Source organism: Capricornis sumatraensis, chromosome 5 (assembly GCF_032405125.1).
Source record: "Capricornis sumatraensis isolate serow.1 chromosome 5, serow.2, whole genome shotgun sequence".
In the NCBI taxonomy this organism is placed as follows: domain Eukaryota; kingdom Metazoa; phylum Chordata; class Mammalia; order Artiodactyla; family Bovidae; genus Capricornis; species Capricornis sumatraensis.
This window is the reverse complement of record NC_091073.1, coordinates 79,643,570-79,659,317: the sequence shown is the minus strand read 5'-3', so window position 1 is coordinate 79,659,317 and position 15,748 is coordinate 79,643,570. Positions and strand designations below refer to the sequence as shown.

Sequence of the window (15,748 nt, the reverse complement as noted above, 5' to 3'; positions counted from 1 at the left end):
CCCAGCAGAGACTTCTATATAGGGGAGTTCGCTGTTGCGCTTTTTTAAAGGAATACTCTCCTTACAGGTAAAAATACAGGCAGGTAATTCAAGTGCTATGGTAATATGACGCTTCTCCTCCATCCCAATTCAAGGCATTGAAAAAATAAGCAGTCGGTTTTCCCTTTCAGTAGTCACTGCTATTTCTACCACCAATCACACAAAACCACTGTCTTCAGGCGTCCCTCCCACACTTAAAAACCTGTGACAGCTATGGACTCAGGGCCATAAAAGAAAATAAATACCACTCAACCTGAGTTTTCTTATCCACTGCAGGCTTCCAGCCTTTGGACCTGGGGACACCCCTGTCATTCCTTGGAAACATTTCCAAAGGCCCGTCCCTGGGAGAGGAGCTGTCACTCTGGAAGCTGCTGGCCCTAGCGACCTGACCGCCATCACCCCAGAGCACAGGGCATGGGGACCCAGGATGAGGGTGGACAGGGACACCGAGCTGCATGTGCCACACCTGGGTGGACGTGCAGAGGCCACTGACATCTCACAGGCAGACAGGAACGGACACAGGGAAGCAATTGCTGGTGTGACTGCAGGCGGCTGGCGTGGGTTTTAATCATTAGCTGGGCCCCATGCTGCCATGGGTTAATGTGTTTCCTGCAGCCTTCTCCTCACACCTGCAGGCAGGCCTGGCAACAGCAGGGAGCCATCAGCTCTCAAACCCCAGCTCCTAAAGGGGTGGCTTTCCCTTAATTTGTGGAGGCTTGTCCCTCTTTCTCAAAGGTCCCTGAACTGAGACTTGAGGAAAGCCTCCTCGTGGCTGACCTGGAGTTCCCACTAAAGAACTGCAAACACCATCAGGGCCTCTTCACCAGGCCACCTTCCCAGAAATCCTGGCAATTCTACCCCCAAAGGTGAAAAAAAGCCAAAGCCAGGGTGCTATTTCAGGTGTGGAAGGGAATGGTGAAATCAAAGTTAGAGGAGACCAAAGTCTGGCCGGGGGTTAGAAAAGGTTGGAGGCAGGTGCCTCTTCCCTGGAGATCTACTGGAACCCATGCCCAGGTGCAGGGATAGCTCAGGGCAGCATTTAGGGGGGGTGCTGAGGGCAGCTGCAGGCAGAGGCCGGGCAAAGGTCAGGGGCCCCTTCCATAACGGGAACTGGCTGGCCCTGACCAGTCTGGCTTGGGTCCTGCCAATTCCCGAAAGGAATGGAAGAGGTCTTCCCATCCCAGTGTGGACTCACACTGACTTCATGCCAGTCCAGCTCCCCAGCCTTCAAAAAGGACTCTGAAGTGAGAAAAAAAATACAACAAACAAGCAACTGAGAAATGAAGTAACAAAGTCATCAACCCAGTCCAGGAGCCTGGCCTGCTCTGAGCTGCCCTGGACGGGCTAGTGGACATCTGGGTCCCCAGGGCACATGAATCTCAAGAACAGGGAGCTCCCAGACTGCATCTCAACTCTAGCATTTTCTCACTGCTCCCCCAAGCTGTAAATCCCTGGGCACTCCTGTTCATCCATACTTCTTGAGAATACGCAGAAGTAGCCAGCGTGTACACCCCCTGGGATGCAGCAACTGGGGAAATAGGGCCTGGGGCTCCCCAGAGCAAACACAGACCCACAGCAGCACCACGGGGCTAGAGCACCCTGCCTTTCCAGTGGAGATACTGCCACAAGCTCTGGCCTCACCCCTGTTCCCCGTTTCTAGTTACGTGACCTTGGGCATGTCCCAGCCCCCTGAGTCTAGGTATACTCGCCATGCTTCTCTCATCCTAACTGGGCCTTTCAGTCTCCAAAGACCCCTTCAAGGGTCTTCCACAGGGCTCCTCGTATGACTCATTCCTGTATAGACAGGCTACCTGGTGCAGAGCAATCAGCTGACTTAGTTTCAAGGTTGAACTCTGGGAATACAGCATCATGTATAGTTTATTTGAATCTCACCTGGGTTTTTACCAAAAACATAGATATTAAGTTTGGTTCCACTGACCAAGTGGAAAACTTGGCCTTTGATCTGACATGACTCTTGAGACTTTTCTCTATTTCTAAGATCAGAGGGATTAAAGAACAAGGAAGTTTGCAAGTGTATTTTGGCCTGAAACAAATTAATCTCATCATGGTGGTGGTTTAGTTGCTAAGTTGTGTAAGACTCTTGCGATCCCATGGACTGTACCCCACCAGGCTCTTCTGTCCACAGGGTTTTCCATGCAAGAACACTGGAGTGGTTTGCCATTTCCTTCTCCAGGGGATCTTCCCAATCCGGATCTCCTGCACTGCATTCAGATTCTCTACTCACTGAGCTACCAATTCTGGTCAAATATGTTCTAATGAGACAGACAGCCTCTGAAGGGGCAGCTGTGCATCCCCACATGTGTGTAGGCACATGTGTACACATGTTTTTGACTTTCAGAAAATAGCATTTATCACTCAGCTAAAACCCTGCTGTGGTATACAGACCCATGTCTGTGCTTCTGAAGTTCACTACACAAATAGAAACAACCTACGAGCAGGAATAAGCAGCATCAAATCAAATACCTGCACTTACAGATAAGGACAAGAAATTCCTACAGAGAGCCTGCTATGGATGGGAGCCAGCAGGAGGGACAAGGTTCCATGAGCTTCAGTAATGCTTCTTCACAAATCAGTACCAACAGAAAACCTGTAATCTGTCGTTGTCACCTAATTTTGCAGTAAAATAAAGGGAATATCATCAGAGTATCTTTTTTTTCTCTTATCTCAAACTCCTAATTATCCTTACTGAAATAACTCAGTACTTTTGAGAGAACCTGTCTCAGGTCACTCGTGGGCACTGTGGCAATGACAGCACATGCTCATGGGCACATGTCCTCAACAGTCCAGGAGCCCCCCTGTCAGCGCCATTTCATGACCACTTCCTCTGACTTTGTGAGTTTAAGTCAACTTTATTGAACAAGGGGCTCCCCGGTGGCTCAGATGGTAAAGAATCAGCCTGCCAATGCAGGAGATGTGGGAGACACGGGTTCGATCCCTGGGACAGGAAGATTCCCTGGAGGAGGAAACGGCAACCCACTCCAGTATTCTTGCCTGGAGAATCCCACGGACAGAGGAGCCTGGCAGGCTAGAGGGCCACAGAGAGTCGGACACGACTGAGGGAATAAGCATGCACGCACAGACACACAAATACAAAGGTGTAGCTGTCACAGGCAGGTTGGAAACTATAGCCTGAGACAGTGTAACGTGACTCCTAATGTCACCTTTGGCAGAAACTACCCATTGTCTTCACTTTAATTAAACAAGGAGAAATAAAGCCGCCCGAGTTCAGTAAACAGCTGGCTCAAATTTCAGAAGCTATTCTTATACAACCTCTCCTCCAGTTGGAGAAACCACAGTGGCCAAGCAAAACAATGGGCTGTGTGCGTGCCAGCCGCCAGGTGAAGGCCTGCACCTGCGCCCTCCGCTGGGCCTGACACTGCCCTGACCGCCACCCGCACGTGGCCCCGGGAGGCGGGGGCACGGCCTCTTTCAAGGACGGCAGCTGCTCTGAAGAGAATGAACTCAGACACCAAGCAGCGAGGGGCTTCCGCAGGACTGGCTTCTCCGGGGCCTCTCCAGTCGGGAGAGAGGCCCGTGTGTGCTTCCCGTGGGTGTGGGTGTGTGGGTGGTTCACACACATGGACTCCCAGGGTCCCCGTGAAAGCTACACCTGCACCCAGGAATGAGTTTCCGTTGGTGCACTGATACGAATGCACCCCCTCGGGCAGCACTGGAAGGGCAAAGATAACATGGAAAAACAAACACCACTGCCTCGCACGTCAGTAAAAAGCTGTCAGGCCAAGTTCAGAGCTTCATGAGGCCTGTGTCATGAAAAGATCCTGTAATCAATCCGCCTGCCACCATCTGGAGGCTTTCACGCCACCTGCATCCTGACCACAGGCTCTTTTCCATGGGCTTCCTGAGTTCCTCTAAGTCTCTAAATGAGAGATGACAAGCATCAAGGTCTCAGAAGAGCCTGTCAAGGTGCCCTCACCCTCCCGCAGCAGAGGGAACACTCGATGAAACCGATCAAACTGGTTCTCCCCGGCTGACGGCAAGAGAACAAGGATCAAAAACAAAACACCAACAGCAAAGGCGGCGGGAACCTTTATCGCCCTCCTGACTTCACTGAACAACAAATAAGGATTTCCCCGACTCACTGTATACGTTCCTTATACCAGAGCCGGTGCTAAGAATCGTCATACAATACTTCATCCCATCATCCTTACAATGACCCGCGAGGAAGGTGGTAGCATCCCCAACTCTACAGAAGACGACAGCAGATCCCAGAAGTAAGAGGGCTCAGTTCAAGGTCACGCAGCTCTCTACTGTCACAGCCTGGTGGGGGGACTCCAGCCCACGCTTGGAATCACTGCTATACTCTGTGCTGGATGTGCCCGTGAGCGTGCACGTAGATCTACAGAAACGGCTAGAGCATACAAGTGACTCCGTTTTGAAGAGCCTGGCTACCTCTCCCATCGCTAATGATCATGGACACCTAGAGAAACAGTGATGCATCCACTGTACAGCCCAGCAGAACACAGGCCACGGAGTCCACAACGTGAGCCAAACAGACAGAGAAGCAGTCGTTATCCTTTTCCATTTCTAAACGCTGTGCCCACGGCCACAGCCACAGCAGTGCCTAAGGATCTGATAAGATGCACTTCAAAGCTCGTATCTGATATTCCTCTAAAACAGTAATTCATCTCGATCTGGGGCGAGGGGGGAGCATTTCTGGGCAGCTGTGGTTCAGCACCTGTACCATACACACAGTCAACACCCTGCACAATTTTCCACATGGCACTTTCTCCACTGATTTGCCTTTTCCCCTCCTTGCTGATAAGGCACGTGCCGATAACGTGGTTTCCTTTTTACACTGGCTTCCAAGAAACGTGGAGCCTGTCTGCATGGCTTCATCGGCTAAGTTAACATTTATAAAAGGAGGTTTGCCTCCCAGATCTTTTTCTCAGCCCCCCTGCCTGCCATTTTTAGCCAAACTTCACACCCACCTTTTAAACCATCACAATAAACTAAAGATCTACAACCAGAAGGGAAAAAAAGCTAGAAAAATGAGCATCAACACAAATAGCCAAGGGTTCAAAGTGTGACAAACACATGAAGGATCCCTGATTCCCTTGTCCCAAACACCCCAGGCAGTCACAAAGGTGCCTTGTCCAGCAAAGACGCTCACACACCGTAACTTCATCAAGTGCAGGGGCCCCTGCAGCAGTCATGGGAGGCTGTCACATCCTGCTGGTATGGCCCATCACCGACCTCTCTCTAGTGAGGACAGTGAATTATGCCCGAGTGTGTTCAAGGAAACATGCCCCAGGCTGCTGCGGCCCCAGGAATGCAGGCAGACCTGGTGGCTCAGAGTTAAAGAGAGCTGAGATGCAGCTATTCCTCCACTGCCCAGAAGGACTCCCTGCTCTCAGGTGATATCTGCATAGCAGGTGATCGCCAGGTGAAGGGTCCCAGGCACAAAAGTGGTCAGAGGGCCGGGCACAGATGGGTGGGAAGAGGCATTCACACCCTAGAGCTGACCACCACCACAGCTTCAAGTGAATAAAGACACAGCTCCCTCTCCCAAACCTAAAAGGCTGATGAGTCCCCACGACCACTGATAACCCAAGAGGATGAAGCTGGAGGGGACCCTGTATAAGTTCAAGCAGCGCTGGGACGAGAGGTGGGATTACCTGGCCATTGGGCACCTGAGATCCACATCGCCTCTGACCATTTTCCCACAGGTGCTAAATTACCACCAATTTCCTCTTGAGCTCCCCTGACAGAATATGAGTTTTTCCCTGTGCAGTTATCCTTGATTTTAAAATGCAGTATATCCTTGATTTTAAACTCTGACTGTTTATGCCAATGAACCTGTCTCACCTCTCACTGTCAGGTGCCAGCAAAAGAAGCCAAGATCAGAGGCGAAGGCCTATCAATGCCTGTGGCTTTGGAAAGCTACTTAACTTTTCTCAGGTTCTTCGTGTCTCGGGTGGGTGAGCCAAGGTGACCTCTGGGCAAACATGTCTAAGACAGAGCAGGTACTCAATCACTATAACAAAGGGAGAAATAGAACCAGGATCTCAGTGGCCTGGTGAGGACCCACACAGCCCTCTGGTTCCCAAGGTGACATGGGGACGGTTGCTGTAATCTGGAGGTCCACCCTTGCCAATCCAAAATGCCAAGTCACGGTGCTAGAGAAGGTTCTTGACTGATGCAGGGCCAGGAGACAAAAAGTTGCTTTTGTGCTTTCTGCCCTGAGAAGTGACACTGTGTATCCGAAAGCCCTTCACTAAATCTCCACCAAAGCTGGTGCATTTACACCACCCTGCCCAGCACAGGCAGATGGAGCGGCACAGGCCAGGCTGGGCTGCCTACCTCTCCGCTACAATTTATTTATTTCTCCAGCAGCCTGGGGGACATAGCACTTCCTGAGTTTTAGGAGAGAAAATCACATGCAGAACTCAGGGCTGAGCCCTTTGGAGGGTGTCTACTGTTGCTCCAGGGAAAAACCAGCTCTGGCTCTAGAAGCCACTGGGCTCTCAACCAACAGAGGCCCCGGAAGCAGGAAGATGGGCAAAACCCATAGCAGGACTTTGGAATCTGTATATGGCAAAACCGGGATTGAGGGCATGGTGCCACGTCCAGACTGGAAAGCACAGAGAACACCTAATATCATCCTGGAGGAGGCGCCAGGGCACACCTGTTTCCTCTCCTCACAGGTGAGGCTGGGAAAGGCCCACACTCCCCCAGGGAGCCGCTTCCAATTTGCAATAAGAGAAGAGGGTTGTCGGCCTCCTGTTGTCCTGGAAGTGCACTGAGCCAGGTGTCCTACAAACCGCTACTAAGTTATTAACAAAAGGCTGACCTCCCCCGCCCCCACCCCTGCCTCACAACGAGAGGGGTGGTGGGGGGGGGGCGGGGAGGGGATGGGGGGGCAGTAAGGAAGTGGGAGGTGGCAAAGAAAACACCCAGAGGCACAATAACATTCAAAGAACATTTCCATTTGGAAAGCAGACAAGGATAAAGATTTGCCAAAGTGAAAGTGTTATCATTGTTTACCTCCAATCTGATAGAAAGATGGTCAGAGCTTCCTGTTCCAAAGCCAACACATTGTGCGCTCTGCAGACACCTGGGACACAAGTGCTCTGCCCACGTCGTTATCACTAAGAAAATGCACAAGCAGCATCTCTGTGTTACAGCAGGGGAAACTCGGGCTCAGGGAAATGAATTCCTGAAGTAACTAACTGATCAGAAAGATAGTTCTTACAAAGGAGTGCATGCTTCACCCATCTTTAGGCAAGTATGCAAACAGCTAGTGCAAGGTGGTCCAGGGTCCCCAGAGAGCTCTGTGAACAAAAGCCACAGCTCAAACAGAGGGAGAGCATCCTGGCGGAAGACTCCACAAAGAGGGCACAGCAGGAAGAGTCTCAAGGAAATGCCAGTGACTTACCTGTTCCAGGTGGACTTGCGCACAGTGGGGACTCACCACCTAAAGAGAGAAGAAACATGATAAACGGTGGTGCTCTCAAGAAGAAACCTGGCATCACAATCAGGTGAGGCGCCCAAGCCTGAAAGTACCTCTGACCACATTCACAGTCACAGTTTCAGGATCTCAAGACAAGAAAGACCTAGAGTTTACAGAGTCCAGATTTTTGTTCGTTTTCATAAAGTCCTAATCCTTTTCAGAGAATGTCATTAAAACCATGGACCTCTCTCCTCAAGAGAAATGCCCACTGCTCAAAAATACAGGACCTTCATGTTTAATTTGGAAGGCCTAGGGGACTCCCAGGCCAGGAACTTCTGAGCTAGTGCAAAGCATTTCTCACCTGGGAGCACAGGGAGCAGGGCCAGGAGAGGGAGGGGAGGGAAGTCTGCCTAGGGGTCTTCCAGCTGTCCCAGCATCTCACAAACACACTCAGAGCCTGCATTCTCTATAAAACAGAATGCCTCTTCTAGAACTATTTCCACAAGTGGAACTAAAATCAGAGTCTAAATGTGGACATTTCACTCTACGCTGGAGTTTACTACGTGAGACAGTGGGAAAGGAGTCCCTCTTACTCCACCCAGGCCCCTGCAGATGTGAACACATTAAGAAAGACACACAGACCAATATGATGAGGCCACAGCTGCAAAGAGGTCAGAAGAAACACAGTTACTGGCGCCCAGGACGACAGACCCAGTGGGATAAATACCCCAGCTCTCAAGTCTGTCTTGTGGGGGGTGGCATCTTCTGCTCCACAGCTTCCTGGCCATGGGACCTTGGGCTCCAACCACTCTGGGCTTTGGTTCCCTCATCAGAGAACTGGAGGCAGTAAGAGCTTGTGGTGCTCAGAACAGAAGCTGACACAGGGCAACATCTCCTCTCAGGAACATAGAGCCCTCCCTGAACAGAAAGGGTTATCAGCAAGTGAGGAAATCGGGTTTGCTTCCTGCAGTTCTGAACGGCCAGGATTCTAGCACCTGCAAGCCGGACTCAGCTCCTCCTGACTTTCTTCCCCCCAGACCCCTTGTGGCTCAATCCTCAAAGAGTTTTCTAAAAATGTGTAATGGTAGCAGAAATTCCAGGGATCTGACTAATTGTCCTTGTGGGCTGGAGTGGGCAGCAGTGCACCCTTGGTTCTTGCCATGGCAACTATTTATAGTTCTCTTGCTTATCTTACAAAGTTCCTCAAGGAACATGATACACAGTCATTCATTTGTCTGGGACACATCATTACTCCACCAGGGTTCTGACTCATGCTCTCGTCTGGGACAGGGGCCCTCTCTCCTGGCACCCCCTCTTCTTCCTCTCTACCTGGCAGCCCCCCTCTCCACAGTACAGAATCCCTGAGCTGAGGGTTGCTTCACTCCATACTGAGAATTCCAGGGAAGCACGAACAATGTTTGGGAACACATGCACAGATGCTTACAGGACGGATGTGCTGGCGGTCAGACAAGGAGCTGCGTGGTCATGGAACACGGTGATTAATTTATCCTGTGTACAGTTCTCACTTGGTGCGGGCTCGTGCCCTGGTGCTTCACTAAATGCTTGGCACACTGGTGAGAACTGTGCAAGCAATCAGAGCTCCTACCTTAGACAAAGCACTACCCATATTTCATGCAGTGGAATACCAATTCAACTGATGATATGAGCTGTCAAGCTGTGAAAAGATATGCAAGAACCTTAAATACTTATTTACTAAATGAAAGAAGCCAGTCTGAAAAGGCTGCGTACCATATGATTCCAACTTTGTGACATTCTGGACAAAGCAAACTACGGGGACAGTAAAAAGATCAGTGGATGCCAGGGACTAGGGGACACATGAGAAGGTGGAGCTTTAGGTTAGGAAAACGGTTCTTTGTGCTACTGTAGTGGTGAATATATATCATTATGTGGCATGCATGCTAAGTTGCTTCAGTCATGTCCGACTCTTTGCAACCCCATGGACTGTAGCCTGCCAGGATCCTCTGTCCATGGGATTCTCCAGGCAGGCATACTGAAGTGGGTTGCCATGCCCTCCTCCAGGGGATCTTCCAAACCCAGGGATCAAACCGGCATCTCTTATATCTTCTGCACTGGCAGGAAGGTTTTTTTAATCACTAGCGCCACCTGGGAAGCTGCACATGTCATTATACATTTGTTCAAATCCTAGAATGTATAACACCATGTAAATTATAAACTATGGTTAACAGTGATAGTGTTAGTCGCTCAGTCGTGTCTGACTCTTTGTGACCCCATGAAATGTAGCCCGCCAGGCTTCTCTGTCCATGGAATTATCAAAGCAAGAATACTGGAGTGGGTTGCCATTCCCTTCTCCAAGAAATCTTTCTGACCCAGGGATCGAATCCGGGTCTCCCACATTGCAGGCAGAGTCTTTACCATCTGAGCCACCAGGGAAGCCACTAGGGTTAATAATGTCTCAGTACTGTCTCATCAAATATAACAAGTGTACCACACTAATGCAAGGCATTAATCATAGGGGAAATTGGGGAGAAAAGTGGGCACAGGTTAACTCACTTGTTTAATTTTTCTGTAAGTCTAATACTGGCCTGAAAAATAAAGTACAGTAATTATCTGGAAGATGTGTTTGTTAAGAGAACAAAAGCAAAAGCCCTGTGTAATATCAGAAGTTCGAGTTTTAAAAACTGCAACCCAGGACCATCCGGAAGTCAAGCATGTCCTGGGTCTCCCACATCCCCTGCAGCCACATGAAATGCAGTGACACCTACCACCACCTGGCCTGGCCCCAGGGTGTCTTCCAGAAAACGAAAAGAGGGCTCCGTGCAGTGGGGCTCCCCAAATCCCACCTCCCGGGGCCATCACAGTAAGCCCCACTGAAGGCTGACATCACTTAGGAGCTTTGCATTCAACACCCCCATCTTATTTATACTAAGTACCTTCTCTTGTCAGGCACTCACTGTCCTTCACAGAAAACAACAGTTAAAAAAGACAAGTCCTCAGGGAGGAGACACCAACTAACACAAACTGCATAAACTGTATTCTTCATTAGAAAGTGAGCATGGGGCTCCCCATTTCAGGGGAGCAAGCACCTCAGTTCAGGGGAGTAAATGTCAAGCAACAGCGCTGTATTCAAGAGAAAAGAGCCTCTGGTCCAGGGAATCAATTACCAGCCCTACTCTCTGTTGTAACACACACTGCTGTGAAATGCAGACTGCAACATGTCTGCAGAAGGACCTGGAGTTGGAATGAATTTGCAAACAAAAATGCACAAGAAGTACCAACTGAGAGAAAAGAAGATGGTCTGGGAGGAAGGCAACCTTTCCATACAGAGAAAGCTAATGTTTACATCAAGAACTACAAACACCTACGGGAGTAAAGACCTTCATCAAGTGGGCACACTGACACATGTCCCTTCAATGTGGCTCAAACCAAATCCCAGGATGGGAACCACATGGAAATCTCATACATTTCCTTAGAATAAGAAAGAGGGAGGCAGCTGGCCACAGTCTGGCAGAACCGTGCAGCAATCAACGGGGAGGACACAGCATGTTCTCACATGGGCCGCCCTGCTCCGCATCAGGGACACGAGCAGCCTACAGCCTGACCAGAGAGAGAAACCAGGGCTTCTCTGAGGGGCCACATCCAGCACTGGAGCCCCCATGGCTGCAGGCTCTGCCTGCCTCCCCCTCAAGATGAAGACACCAGGGAACCGTGCCGAGGGCGGCCGTCCTGGGTTCAGGTCGGGTCAGTGACAGTGGGACAGGCTCACCTGCTTTCTCCCCTCATGTCCTCTGATCACAGGCCTCACCATGCCGTCAGGGTCTTCTGCTATTTTCATTTGACAACAGGAAATGCCATGGTGCGCGTTCATTTGCAGGTGGCCTTGGCCATCCTCAGCAGGAAGGAGCCAGTGCTGCCTTAGCATTTGGCCTCTGCAGGGCCAGTTCCAGCTCACAGAAGGAGCTGAAAACTGAGCAGGCCCACAGCTCCCGGAGTGCATGGCCTCCACGTTCAGAGGGACTGGGTGGCTCTCCCCTCACTGAGCCCCTTGCCTGATGTGTGAGGTGGCCTGAACCAGCGGCAGCAGACGAAAACAGGGTTGCGTCACCTCCAGCAGGGCGACCTCACGGGGATGCCGGTGGCTCAATCACAGCAGGGCCAGGGCACCTGCAGGTCCTCCTCCCCAGCCCTCACCGGCCCGCACAACCCCGGTAGCTGGTGAGCGTCCTGTCGGTGCCCAGAGCACTGAATCCCAAGGAGGCCGGGCCACACAGGCACAATCTTCTAGTTTGGTGGCCACGGGGGCCAAATTCCACATTCCTCTCCTAATAGAAACGTCTCCCCTTTCTCGCCAGGAGGAGCCTGGGAGTGCAGTTGACACATGATGTGGGAGGGACAGGGCAGGAGGCTGAGCCAGCGCCCACTAGTGACTAAGGAAGCCCTAGAGACCGGACTTTATGGCCTGTCGCTCTGTGCGGGGCCAAGTCACCGTTACCAAGGGCAACCACAAACAAACAGGGCTGCACCCGGCACACCTGGCGACGTGGCGCCGGCTGCCTGCTGGTATCAGCACCCTGTCCCAAAGCCAGCGGGTGGGCAGGTGAGCAGGACAGAGGTGGGACACAGGGCCCTTGCACTCAAAGTGACTGTGCAGCAGGAAATGGGAGTGCAGGTGAGTATACGAGGGTGAGGGAGGGTAGAGGAGGGCTGTAAGAGTGCAGAGTGTGTGAGAGCGAGGGTGTAAAGAAGAGTGTGTGAGAACACATGAGTGTCTGTGAATGAGTGTGTAAGGATGAGAATGTGGGTGAGAGTTGTGTGTGTGTCCCTATGTGACTGTGTGTCTGAGTGTGTGAGTGTGCATGTGTGTACACACTACAAAAGCCCAGCCCAGCACTACCCTGAAGAACCGTGGTACTCAGTGGACGCCCCAGGGCCAAGCCCAGGTCTGTGGCAAGGCACTTTCTCCGGAGGCATAAGGCCGCCTCTGACAGCCCACAGGCACCTCTGCTCCTGTCTGGAGATGAATCCTGGAGGGAGATCACACTTCAAGTCTCCATGGACCTCATAGAGATTTCCTTCTCACACGTTTTCCTCCTCAGGGGTACCACGAAACAATGAGTTCAGCTCTATTGCCATTGTTTCTTCTTAAATTCTACTTTGGACAAAGCCACAGAAAGAGTGACATTTTTCTCACCAGCTTCTCCAAAAGCATCACTGATGCTCTGCACATCACTGTGTGCATGAAGGAGAGTTAAACCCCCAGAACCACTGAGAATGCCAACTGTGCTGAGTCCCATGAACGAGCTCCCCAGAAGCCCACAGACGCACGTGCCCTAGAGCGTCTGGCACATACCATGTTTTCAGATGCCACCACCAAAGTCTCCAGCATGGTCTCTCCTCCTGCCATTTATTCCCACTCGTTTCCCAGATAATTCTGCCAGATGAATCCCTCCAGGTCGGCATCAAGCCAGCCTGAGCAGATCCAACCCGTGCCAGGATCTTGGAAATACAGATCGGTTCAACAGCCAACAATGATCAAAATGCATTCAGAAACTGAACACTTGTGCAGAGATAGACCCATTCTCCATCACAGAAGTGCAACACGAGCAAACAGGGTGAACCGATTGGCTCGTGGGATTGAAGGCAGTCTGCTGAGCTGCACCAAGTACAAAGGCCTCGCTCTAGGCACACATTGCATCATTAAATAAAATTAGTTTAGCACAGTTATTTGAATTCCAACCCAGGTTATGCAAAATCTGGAGTAAAGTTTTCCTCTGTTTTATCTTGGCAAAGATAAAGACTCTGCAAAGGAAACTCACAATGAAATCAAGATTGAAGCAATTTCTTTTCCATGTCAGCCTATTAAGTCACAGGCCACCTTCTCCCCCTTGCACTCTAGACCAGGAGCTGGAAGAAATGGACATGGATACACTGGCTGAGGGGACTTTACAGTAATGGTGGATATACCGCCCGAGGCGACTTTACAGTTATGGTGGAAACACTGGCCGAGGTGACTTTACAGTAACGGTGGATCACTGGCTGAGGGGACTTCACAATAATAGGGTGGGGGTGACACCTCCCTTGTCTCTGCACAGGGCAGCAGTCTGGTGGGAGGAGGAGCAGAAACTTCATTATCATCTTTATTTTGTATGACTGCACACCTTCTACTTCTTTAATTTCATGTTACTGATCAATAAAGTAGCAAGATGTTTTCTATGCCCATTACAGATGACTGAGAAAAGATAAAAGTCCAATTATCTCTATTTCCATTACTACCATTTATTATAACTAGGGGGTAGAATGATGAGAAGAGGAAAGCTGCCCTCCCCTAGAGCTCACAGTCCAAGAAGGAGCATGTCTGCTGTCTTAGTGGGCTCAGGACGCCATAACTAATACCACAGCCTGAGTATACCACAACAGAAATGTGTCATCACAGTCCCAGAGATGGGGTCAGAGGCCGATGTGCCAGCAGGGCCGATTTCTCCTGAGCCCTCTCTCATTGGCGTGCAGAAGCTCCTCACCTTGTCTTCCCTCGTGCAATTTCCTCTTGCAAGGACACCAGTTGTATAAGGACAGGACCACCCATAGGATCCCATTAAACCTTCACCACCTCTTTAAACCTAGACAGCATATTAAAAAGCAGAGGCAATTACTTTGCTGACCAACGTCCATCTAGTCAAAGCTATGGTTTTTCCAGCAGTCATGTACAGATGTGAGAGTTGGACCATATAGAAGGCAGAGCATTAAAGAATTGATGCTTTTGAACTGGGGTGCTGGAGAAGACTCTTGAGAGTCCCTTGGACTGCAAGGAGAGCAAACCAGTCCATCCTAAAGGAAATCAACCTTGAATATTCGTTGGAAGGACTGATGCTGAAGCTGAAGCTCCAATACTTTGGCCACCTGATGTGAAGAGCTGACTCATTGGAAGAGACCCAAATGCTGGGGAAAACTGAGGGCATGAGAAGGGACAGAGGATGAGATGGTTGGATGGCATGATCAACTTAATGGACATGAGTTTGAGCAAACTCCAGGAGATAGGGAAGAACAGGGACGCATGGTGTACTCCAGCCTATGGGGTCACAAAGAATCAGACAGGACTGAGGGGCTGAAGGAAAACAACAAAACCTCTTAAAAGACCCTATTTCCAAGTCCATTCACATTCTGAAGTCCTGGGGGTTGAGGTAACTACCTATGCATTTGGGTATGGGGCCACATTCAGTCCACTGCACCCACCATCAAAGGCCTGAGAGGGCCAATGGGGAATGAAGGCCATTCTCACAATGTCATCCAGGCAGATTTGGGAAGGTGGTCTGTAAAAATGCTCCTCTGGGGTGGGGGAACTCCAGTGAGGGGTCCAACACAAACCTCCAAAGAATTACAGACTCCATGCAAAGGGATGGCTCCCAAAATGCCAATCTTCAAGGCTTTATTAACTTATTTGCCTCCTTCAAGCACTTTTCCTTAACTTTATCAAGCATGACCCTGGAATCCCTAATTAGGTTCACATTCCTTAGGAAACTGTTCTCCCACTGAGAGTTAAAGCTCAATTTAGCCTGTCTAATCCGCATGAGAACACACCGCCCTACAAATGCAATTAAGCCTTATTGGTCCCGCCTGTCCCCCACAGCCCCTGGATGCAGGGGGCGGGTGGAAGAGAGAGAAGGAAAATCACTGGGATCATTTCACTATAGTTTCCCTTAGATAAGTCTTCTAAAAACTATTTTTATTTTTCTTGCAATAATTTCTTGCAAGAAGCCCTCGCATGGCAGAACACCCCCCTCTTTCACTGTGTCCCAACAGGCAGGGCACTTTAAAAAACACTAGTGCACCATGAGGGGACAGAGGAGGGGCTCAGATGTCAGTGGCAGAATGAGGAAGATGGGGGAGAGAGTATGTACTCTGGGAGTCCTCTGCTTCGGGTGCAAAGGCCAGCAAACTCAAGCTGCGTGCAAGCAAGTGGAGGGCCCCAGAGGCACAGAAGGACTGCAAAGTGCCGAGCAGACACCAACTCCCCACGTGTGACGTGACCACACAGATGCACCCACCATCAAAACACATCAAGCTGGACATTTATGATCAGTGACCTTTCTGAATGCATGCTTCAGTGTTAAAAGTTTATTTTAAACTATATATCTTAGTTTCAAGTGCCACAGAGTCAGCTATGGAAGAACAGAAAAAGCTTAGGACTCTGCTTCAGAGACTGACATTCAGTTACTAGAATGCCCCTGCTCTCTCCCAACTGGCCTGAGAGACTCAGGTGGCCCCCTGCTATCTGAACTCAGTCTTCCTCGACTGTGAAAT

At 50.3% G+C, this 15,748-nt stretch overlaps 1 protein-coding gene across 6 annotated transcripts in view; it reads right to left on the bottom strand.

The window, feature by feature from the left end:
* The window catches only part of TNS3 (tensin 3), a 222,311-nt gene that overhangs the window by 138,493 nt on the left and 68,070 nt on the right, over positions 1–15,748 (bottom strand). For 4 of the 6 annotated variants that reach the window (XM_068973010.1, XM_068973012.1, XM_068973011.1 and 1 more), the window contains one exon: positions 7,457–7,495. Coding sequence is in view for 3 of the 6 variants with exons in the window: in XM_068973007.1 (XP_068829108.1) it covers positions 7,457–7,495 (39 nt within the window). In the remaining 3 variants the exon portion in view is untranslated. Of the gene's footprint in view, positions 1–7,456; positions 7,496–11,216; positions 11,292–15,748 lie in introns of those variants that run through there. The other 2 variants (XM_068973008.1, XM_068973009.1) reach the window with 1 other exon arrangement.